At 33.8% G+C, this 10,645-nt stretch overlaps 1 protein-coding gene across 2 annotated transcripts; it reads left to right on the top strand.

Annotated features, from left to right (window-relative positions):
• The first annotated feature begins 278 nt into the window (after positions 1 to 278).
• On the top strand, positions 279 to 2,889 carry LOC110650664 (uncharacterized). 2 transcript variants are annotated; one of them, XM_021805740.2, is made up of 3 exons: positions 279 to 777; positions 1,704 to 1,977; positions 2,082 to 2,889. In XM_021805740.2, exons 1-3 carry the CDS (start codon positions 731 to 733, stop codon positions 2,700 to 2,702), a joined length of 942 nt encoding a protein of 313 aa, XP_021661432.1. In that variant the 5' UTR covers positions 279 to 730; the 3' UTR covers positions 2,703 to 2,889. The 2 variants fall into 2 exon arrangements, with proteins under 2 accessions (XP_021661432.1, XP_021661434.1); XM_021805742.2 differs by having other exon boundaries at positions 282 to 777; positions 1,736 to 1,977.
• The last annotated feature ends 7,756 nt before the right edge of the window (positions 2,890 to 10,645 follow it).

The following is a 10,645-nucleotide window of genomic DNA, read 5'->3' as shown; positions in this document are numbered from 1 at the left end:
TGCTGATGTAGTAAAGAAGAACCAGCTTTTCATCATTCATGCATATATCTTGATTTGCTTCAGCTACTTTGTCTGGAATATCTTGTTCATTGACCTACATATTGGCTTATGTTTTAGGAGTCTCATTTGTTATTTTTATCTATTTGTTTTGTGACTTCTGTGGTCCCTCAACTCTCTTGATCTCTTCCTCTCCCTTTGTACATCTTCCAACTCAAATACATTAAAGCATATATGCTATAAACATCTCTCTCTCTCTCTCTCTCTCTCTCTCTCTCTCTCTCTCTCTCTCTCTCATTGTGTATATATAATATAGTCCAATCTTTTTCCTTGCCTGCTTCCTTCACAGCCTGTCAAGCTTGAATTATTAAGACCATGATTATAATTTTTTAGAAACAGGTTAGCTTTGTTGTTTCTTTAAGTAAAGAGAGAGAGAGAGAGAGAGAGAGAAAGAGAGAGAAGGGAGAAAGAGACTAATTCCGGGCTGTCACAGAAAGAGAGATTCTTTGCTGGAGTGTTGTTGTTTACTCGTCAATCCATTCGTCTATCTCTATCTCTCCAAGTTCACCACAAATAATTTGTACTACTATATACTGCTTGGATTGCTTCGTCCATATTTGCTGTAAAAAACATGAGTTATGGAACCTCATAACGAAGTTGGCTTTTTGTTTTTTCTTCAGCTTCGGTTGTTAATTGCACAGGATTTTGGCATGAATAGAGAGAAAGATGTTCAATGAGCCTCGTTGGAGAGATTGCCGATCCGGCCACCTTTTTTTTCAGGTAATAATGATGAGAGAATTATATAGCTAGCTTTTGTTTCTTGAGTTTTTGTGCAGAATTTTTGCATTGAATCTTGAAAGCATTTGCTTCCAAACTAATAGGTCTAGCTACCTATGTATGCCAATTCATCATTATGATCTTGTTTCTTTCTATGTTTATGCATATAATTACCATTTTTCAGTGAATGATTTTGTTTTTATTGATTAATTTTGTTGAGGCTATAAGATAATGAACTGCATCAAAAGAATAGTTTAAAATTTTTAACTGTTATGTGATTGCATCATGTGGACAAGAAAAAAGACTTGCCTTTGAAAGGAACTGAAAAGAGGTGGGTATTTTCTAGAACAATTTCCAGAATTTTAAGACTACTGTTCTTGGCTAGTGATTGTTCCACCACATAAAGATAGATAGATAGATAGATAGATAGATAGATAGAGAGAGAGAGAGAGAGAGAGACCCACAATCCATTTGTTGTCTCTCTAGTGCCCACATACCATTTTCACTTTACATCCTTCTTCATTGACTAGGTACTGTTTTGTGACCCTTTCAGGCTCCCAATGCAATTCTGAGCAGTTCCTTTTGTCCCCCCCACCTCTCTCTTTCTCCCTCTCTCTCCCTCTCTCTCTTTCTCTCTCTCTCTCCCTTCAATTTTTACAGAAATCAATTACTCAACTAATTATTGTTTGTTATTAAACAATCTGCAATTTGCCTATATAGATAAAAATTAAAAAATAAAAATGAAAAATAACCCATAAAAGTTTGGGATGGATAAATTTAATATGCATAACTAAATATCAGAAAAATTCAAGAAAGAGATCTCAATTAGATGTTTTAGGATAGGTTTCTTGCTTCTGAAATTTACAATTTTGGGTTTATATGCATCCCCTGCTCATCTTCCTTGTCTACTTTATCTTCTCTCTTTCTAGTTCCTCACTGGATTGTTGGGACCCCATTTCAGGGATGGGAACTAAACTTGAATATGCCTTCAATCTTCTAGCACCTTCACCAAATAGCACTAGCTTTAATGTTCATTGTGTGGATGAACTTGACTATTTGCAAACTAGAGAGCTGAACATTAGCTTCCTAATTACTGGACTTGACAAGCATCACAGCTTGGCTTATGACAAAATGCCTGAAAAACAGAACTTAGATTTCATCAGAAAGACTATGCAGATGCATGAAGAAACCTTCAAACATCAGGTAATTAATCAAAATTTCTAATCTAATTTTGACATCTAGAAAAATTCAGGTAATTATATATCAATAAAATCATTTTGAAGAACTTGAAACTGTAACCATTGCAGGTAAGGGAACTCCACAGGCTATACAGTGTACAGAAGATGTTAATGGATGAACAGGACAAGGAAATTAAACAGAATAAAAAGTACTGGAATCCAAGGGATACCAATTACCTGTATAGTTTGAACTTTCAAGGCTTCAGAGATGATCATCCAAGCCCAAAGGAAAGAAGCGGCAGCTGCTCCGGTGAGACCATGAGAATGACTACATTGGGAATTGATCTTGAGAGGCCTGCTGCAGAGGAAGATATATCTACTGCTATTAGTACTGCCATTGATGATACTCGAGCTGCAGGGACTAGCTCTTTCATCCCCTTGAAAGGGAACGATAAAATGAGCATCGATGGCTCGGACGAAGAAAGTGAAGTGGAGCTAACATTAAGCATCGGAAGGAGCAGCACCAGCAGCAAGAAGATGATCATGTCGACAAATCAAGAAATGGGATTCTCTGAACAAATGCATAAGCGTATGAAGGAGCTTGATTCTCCAGCATCAGTCAAGTCCGAAAGAAGAGGAGAGGATTGCAGCACTCCAACAACCCCAATGAGCAGCTCTAGTGCAACATTTGATCATGAAAGAAAACAGCCAAATTGGCTTTTCCAAGGTTTAAGCATAAACAGGACTTGAACTTTAATTTCTGACTTGCATCAGACTATCAGTATGTTAAACTATTTTTACATTGAGGACTTATCAGATGAAATATTCACAATTTAGTTGCCAAATTAGATAAATGCATCATTGAGGTGTACATGGTTGTGAATAGGACATGTACAAAACTTTATGTTGAATTACATTTCCAGTCACCATTTGTTTCTGTCTAGCAAATTGCAAATAGAAAGCATTGCTTTAGTTTTCATGCATCCAAAAAGTGAAGGGTTTTACCCGTCATCTTTAACTTAGTGGTATTAGAGTTGTTTGTAAGATTATGCGGTTACGAATTTGAATCCCAATTATTACACAATTAAGAAAAAGAAGAACTGTAGGGTTGTGATTAACTCTGTAGTGCCTATTAAGGACAATTATTTTAGTTGGAATTGGTGGATGTATAATTTTCTGCACAAATATTTAATCACTAGATTATTGGTGTGCCGAAATATATCAAGAAGAATTTTGCTATTAGGAATTTAAGAAAATTATTTGAAATTTAAAGGATGCTTGACAGCAAACAGAAGAGCAAAAAAATAAAAAAAATTATCAATATCACTTATAGTTGGAGAATGCTACTATATTTCAATTTAAATTTGGGTAAATTTTACTTGTTATTTCTGAACTTAGGATTTCTAAACTTCAATTCTTGAATTTTAATGTAAATAATATAAAACTCTTTTTGACCTGCTATAACTGATTTCCAGGTTATAAAACCATAAAATTACTTAAAACTCTAAAATTTTAAATATCCTTAAATAACTAAGTTTCTTCTCCGCCCCTTTTCTTTCACTGTATCCTCACATACTCTCTATCTCTCTCACACACAGAGTCTCTCCCTCAATCACTCACTATCTCTCTGTGTCTCTTTTTTTCTAACACAGACACAGTTTCAAACTCTTTGTCTATCTCACAAACACTGCGACTGTCTCTCTCTTGATCTCTCTATGCATCACTCCCTCTACATCCTAAAATTTCTATTATTCCCTCTTGTTTTTCACTCTAGTCAATAAACAAGCCGACAGAACATATCAAAAATCAAATCCAAATCTAGTCCAAATCAATTATCAAGACAACAAACGATCCATGAAAATAAAATTCACATAATTCCACAACCAAATTCAAGTACTTAGACCTGATTTATCATGAACTCAAGACACAAGACACAATTATATAAGTCCCATCTATTTTACATGTGAGACCTATCATATATGTTGTGTCTTGAGTTTATAATAAATTAGATTTTTATTTTGATGAGCAAAATTTTATTAAAAAATCAGGAAAAACTTAGCATAATCAGATCCAGTTAAACGTCAATCATCAAATTGCCCTTTTACACTCAACTTAGGAAAAGGTATACTAAGTAAAAAAACTTGATACTCAAATACATCTGCCAAACAAAAAGAGCCAAGCCAGAAAACAAAGTAAAAAACAAAAGCAGAAAAGACTTAAGGCTCACTCCAAAAACAGAACAACATAGAAACAAACAGATGACCCAGTAAGACCAAGGACCAAAAGCGTAGTAGTCAAGGAGCTAGAGCTTTGAACAACACAACATCCACTAAGAAACCCAAGACACTTGTAGCAGAGTAGTATTTCCAATCCAAGCCACAGAACTAAAGAAAAACAAAGCAAAAGTTGTACCAATCAATAATACTAAGTAACAAGACCTGCAACTCAGGAGAAAGAACCAACACTAACAACCCTAAATTCACAAAAATAGTTTGCATCAAAGGAAGGCAATAAAATCATCCGTGTGGAGAACACCATCTTTCGCCAGAAAGTCCAAAGTTGAATTTGCTTCACATGGAATGTGGGAAAAAGTTAGTAGGGGCAAGCACCTCAGACCTTCAAAGACAAAATTAATAACAGATGCTAGCCTCCAAGGTAACTTACCTGGATTATTTACCATGAGACAGTGATCATTGAGTTCGATTCTATGAAGAGCAACATAGACATGAAGAAGAGGTCCTGGTTACCAATGCAAAGTTCTATAGCCTTAGAGATGGCTTTAAGCTTTACTTCATTCGAATAACCAATGCCAGCAAAGTATGAAAAGAGAAATAAAATTACCATCCAAATCCCTTAGCACACCTCCGATACTCGACCTGCCAAGTTTCCCTACGGATGAACCATCAACATTCCTCTCATAACATCGAGCAGGTGGAAGAGACCAATCAACTGCAAGATGCACTTTAGGCTGGTTGGACCATGATTTTATAGAGTTGACAATAATTAAAAGGTTTGATCCCGAAAAGGGAAAAGTGGCATCAATTGCTTTCATCCAAATAGCAAGACAGAAGAGGATTATGGCATAAAGGGAGGCAATAAGAGATTCCTTATTCTTAAAAATTTTTTCATTTTGCGTAAGATTTCCCTCCATCAGACCACATTTGTTCACTATGTGTATTGTTTTTGTCTTGCAAATTGCAATTGAAAAATGTTAGATTTATGACTCAAAATCCTAGTTGATTTGAAAGACCCTTTGGAGAAATATTTTTCAATAGAATGGAGGAATATTTCATGAATAGAATAGAACTCTCATTTTAATATTATTCCTAAATTTAGTGGGACTCATAATTAAATTAGGATTGAGAGAATTAACACTATAAATAGGGGAATGGTGAAAAGATTATTTGGGTTCACCCATAAGGAGTGGCTTTGCCTATAAGAATGATTGTTGCCCATTATAGAGAGGGGCTTTGCTAATTGCTGAGGATTTGGCTCCACCCATAGATGTTGTAGTGGAAAGAAGCTTTGGCCTAAGGTGAAGAAAGGGCATAGAATTCCAGAGGAAGGAATTCTTATCCATTGATGAGAGGGCTATTGCCTAGTTAGTTGAAGACACCTTTTGTGGTGTAATAATTATAGTAGTAAATATATTTAATTATGTCTAGAGGAGATTGAGAGGACTAACTAATGTATTTCTATGAGCAGTTATATAGTGTGGGTTCTCTTGGGTGTAATTAGATTAATGGATAGTATAATTTTGAGTTTGTAATGATTGACTATTTATTGATAATAGTAGAAAATGGCATGCCCATGGATGTAGCCTATGTTGAGAGGGTAAACCACGTGAATATTGATGTTTTGTATGTTTATTTTGTTTATTTGTGGTTTACACAATTCTGTAGTGCACAACAATTGGTATCAGTGCAAGAGGATGATTTTGGTGAGTTTGCTTGAAGGTGAAGCTGCTACGACATATAGAAAGTCACACATGCTGGTGACAGTGGAGAGTTGAAATTAAGGTGGGACTCTTGATGCAAAATCAAAAAAGTTGATGACATGAAGATTTTCTAAAGAAAGAAGCAAGTTACACCCAAGATGAAGATTGAGTAATGGAGATTTGAAGGGTTCAAGCTCAAGCATGGAGATTTGGTAATTTGATGACACCCAAGAATTTAAGTTATGCAATAGTTGATAGATTTTGTGTCATGGTGGAGATTGTTAAATTTATGACTCAAAATCCTAGTTGATTTGGAAGACCCTTTACTAATTTAAGTGGGAGGAATATTCCTCAATAGGATGGAGGAATATTTCCTATATAGAGTAGAACTCTTATTTTAGTGTTATTCCTAAATTGAATGGGACTTCTAATCAGGTTAGGATTGAGAGAATTAACACTATAAATAGGAAAATAGTGAAAAGGTTATTTTGCTTCACCTGTAGGGAGTGGCTTTGCCCATGGAGAGAGGTTATCGCCTATTATAGACAGAAGCTTTGCCAATTGCTGAGGATTTGGCTCTGCCCATTGATGTTGCAGTGGAGAGAGGCTTCGGCCTAAGGCAGAGAAAGGGCATAGAATTCAAGAGGAATGAATTTTTGTCCTTTGATGAGAGGGCTATTGCCCATGTAATTAAAGACACCCTTTATAGTGTAATAGTTGTAATAGTAAATATTATGTCTAGAAGAGATTGAGAGAACTAACTAATATATTTATTATGAGCAGTTATGTAGTGTAGATTCTCTTAGGTGTAATTGGATTGATGGTGTTAGTAGTATGCCCTAGAGCATATCATTTTGTATGTATCTTGTACATATCTTATTAATAAAAGGCAATTTCACTTTTCCATTTACATAATATATTTATGTGTAATAGAAAAGGTCCATTGATATTTTATTAGAAATTCTATTCTTAAGTTGTTAAGAATATGAGTGATAGTATTTCTAGCACAAAGTATCATAAATTGGTTCACAATCGAGGATACTTCACAAAGGACATGACTTATCCAGAAAGATTATAATCATGTTCGTTCCCAAGGTATTTATATGAGATATAAATAGGATGGAGTGATGAGTCTCATGCCACATAACAAACATGATAGGCACTTATATATGATAAGTAGGCCGAACCAGTGACGCTTATGATAAGCACATGGAGTTTACTCTTGTCAATGCATTGTCATATATCATATCAGTGCATATAGTCTTTAGACCTGAGACAACACATTTATCTTGTATATAGGTGGTTTGAGTTTGATACTGCTTTCATACTTGTACTGTGTATGGGTATATGGGCATGTGTTGGCTTCTACTAGTTATATATGGAGATAGGTGTTGATCAAGATGGAATCCGTTACCCTAAGTAAATAGGGATAAAATCCTATATTCATTTAATTGTTCTTGATGTTTCAAGTTTCTGGTCAGGACAGACAGATTTAGTCAGAAAAGAGTTTCTGATAAGAAAATCTAATTAATCAAGAAGTGGAATTAAAAGAGAACATAATGTTCATAGCAAATGGGGTTTGACATTAACCATGACTCCAACTCGAATTGGGATTTTGTAATGGAGAGATTCTAGTGCATGGTAACATATGATTAAAGGTTCATTTAAGGTATTCCTTATTATTGATTGGATGGCCATGGCATACTATGCTAGGTGTCAACCATGGTCTATGAGATGCCTCAAATAATTTAGAGAAATCATTTATAGTAAGAAAGAGTTCTAATGATATTAAGAGTTAATATCATTTCTCATTGTTAATAAGTAATGAGCCTAGTAAGTCACACATCTACACAAGCTAATCACCATTTAAAATGTGATTTAATTGATTAATTAAAGAGTTTAATTAATTAATTAAAGAGGTTTGATTTGCAATGAGATTATAAAGTCCCTAGCATGACTTAAAATCAAATCTAGGTTATTAGATGTATAGTATAAATTAAATTTGTATTTAATTTGATTAAATATGAATTTAATTATGAGAAATTAATTAATGGAGATTAATTAATTAATTAATTTATATTTGATATAAATTGATTTAAAGAGGAGAAATTATAATTTTGGGTTGAGAACTCAAAATAAAAAGTAAGGGCAAATTGGTCTTTTCAGATGGTGACACATGGCACCAAGAGATGGTGACACATGGCACTATATGATTTTTCCACTTGTCTTTCTATGATGGAAGACCATATATCATGATTTAAATGGAGCTTGACACTTGGTTTTATAGGATTAAATCAAATAATAACAAGATGGGATCCTGAGATGACATGTGGCAAGGGAGTTAGGGTTTGAGCTAAGTATATAAAGAGAGGTTATAAAGAAAAAATTAGCCACTCACTTCTTCCTCTTTTCATGTTGGATGGCAACATGGAGTTCTCTTCTCCTCTTCAATTTCTCAATTGATTCAAAGGGAAAAACTTAGATTTCCTCTTGAATTAAATTATTAGAAAGTGTTTCTAACACCCAATACATTCATACAACCTTCATAAAGCATAAACCCCATCTCAAAATTGGTTGACAAGGCTTAAGAAGCCAATCTAGGGGCTGCCATTGCTACTTTGGTGTGTGCTTATGGTGGACAAACTAGAGGGATAACATTTGGTGTCCTAAGAACATCCTAAGATTACATCAATTGTGCATCAAAAGGTTAGTATCTAAAAATCCCTCTTTTAGTTAGGGTTTAATTGAATTAAATGTTAATTCATAATCTTTAATGGCAAATAAAATTTTAATGCATACTAAAATGTGTTTTGGTATGCAATTGGGCATTGAAAATTGATTAGGTTCATAAGAAACTTGGTATAGTGTATGTAACCTTAGAAATAAATTTTGAAATTCAATGTTCTAATGCCCAATTCTCACACTTCCACTCCTTCAATTGGTATCAGAACCACTATATTTGCCATTAAGATTGTTTATGAGGTTTAATTGTGTGCTTGGATCAAATTTGAATTGATTTAAAGCTGTTTGGATCTCACCATGGTGGTAGCATGAATGTGAAGAACACCCCTAGGGAGTGTTTGAATTATGCGCTTGGTTTATGGGCCAATCATGCAATTGTTGTATATCTTAAGGCTCATAATTAGGCCCATACCTAATTAAATTGTTTAATTTGGAATTTTAATCACACAATTAATTTTTGAAAATTATTTTTAACGTATTAAATCGGAAAAGGTTTCTAAATTTAAATTTATTTGAATGAGATTCAAATATGAATTTTAGTTGAATATGTGACATTCAATTTAATTTTAGTATGTATATTTTATTTAATTGTTAAATTTAATATGCATGATGGATGATCACGGATAATAAAATACCAATGTGATTAGATTTATTTCTTTTATTCTTCTTTGGGATGTAAAATAATTAATTTTATTTTAGTGACATGCATTATAAATGTTGTAATAATTTGGGTTGCAATTTCATTTATTTGAGGATTTTAAAGTCCATATTCTTGTAAATTCGCCTTGGTATGCCAAGGATTATAATGTAATTGGATTGCAAGAAGATCAAGAGCATTGGTGGGACCAGTGGGAGGAAATCAAGATCAAGTGTTGATTATGTACTCCTTCAGCAACTCTTGTAAAATGAATGAATGAAATACACCTAGGAATGCCCTGATTCAATTCTTGGTGACTTAGAACTGAATCCCTTAGAAAGTCCATGATCATACCATATTATTTGTTTATCCATGTATGCATGAGATGTATGTGAATATATACAAGTATATGATATATGAATGCCAATTGGATAATGTGCAAAGTGAGATCATAATAGTAATTAAGTCGACCACAAAATCTTCCAAACAAATGATTAAGTTGAAAATGGTATAATTAAAGTAATTATATCATAGCCCTCCATTGAGGCAATTATTTTAAGAAATTTTAAATACTTGCATGTGATGCATTTATTTAAGAGATTTTATTAAGAATAATTGTTAAGCATAAGATGTTGTAAATATGTAAATAGTTTATGGCCAATAATGGATGTGCCTGAGGACATTAAAAATTATTTTCATGTTTACTGGCTCAATGGGATCAACTTAACTAATGCAAGATAAATCAATAATGGATGTGCCTGAGATTTTGAGCATTAAGGGCTAGATAAATGATTGAACCTCACATGAGATGTGATGGGCAAGGAGTTGCTCACTTATAGTTTATTGTAATTCCAATAATAGATGTGCCTGAGGATGATAAATAAGACTATAAGAATTCAATCACCCACTAGAAATCCATCTAACTAGAATTTTCGTTTCCTACTTTGGAAGTGTAGGATTCACCAAGTTAGTGGGAGGACAAATTTGATTAAAAGACCATAATCATTTTGGTTATTTACATGATACATTTACTAATTAATCTAGTTATTTTCTGTAGTTAATTTTTTGATAATAATGAGAACACAACAACCACCACCATCCAATATCCTTGCGAGCATACTTGATCACAATAAGTTGATGGCACCAAATCTTTCTGATTGGCTCAGAAATTTAAAATTAGTCCTGAATCTAGAACGTATTGGATATGTTTTAGACTCAAAGGTTCCTGATCCCTTACCTCCAGAGGCCACTCAAGAGGAACTAGATACTTTGGACAAGTGGAAGGAGCATGATATGAGAGCCAAATGTTACATGCTTGCTTCTATGAGTAATGAGTTATAGAAGCAGCATGAAAATATGCAAAGTGCAAGTGAGATC

Source organism: Hevea brasiliensis, chromosome 17 (assembly GCF_030052815.1).
Source record: "Hevea brasiliensis isolate MT/VB/25A 57/8 chromosome 17, ASM3005281v1, whole genome shotgun sequence".
Lineage (NCBI taxonomy): Eukaryota > Viridiplantae > Streptophyta > Magnoliopsida > Malpighiales > Euphorbiaceae > Hevea > Hevea brasiliensis.
This window is presented reverse-complemented; position numbering and strand designations above follow the sequence as displayed.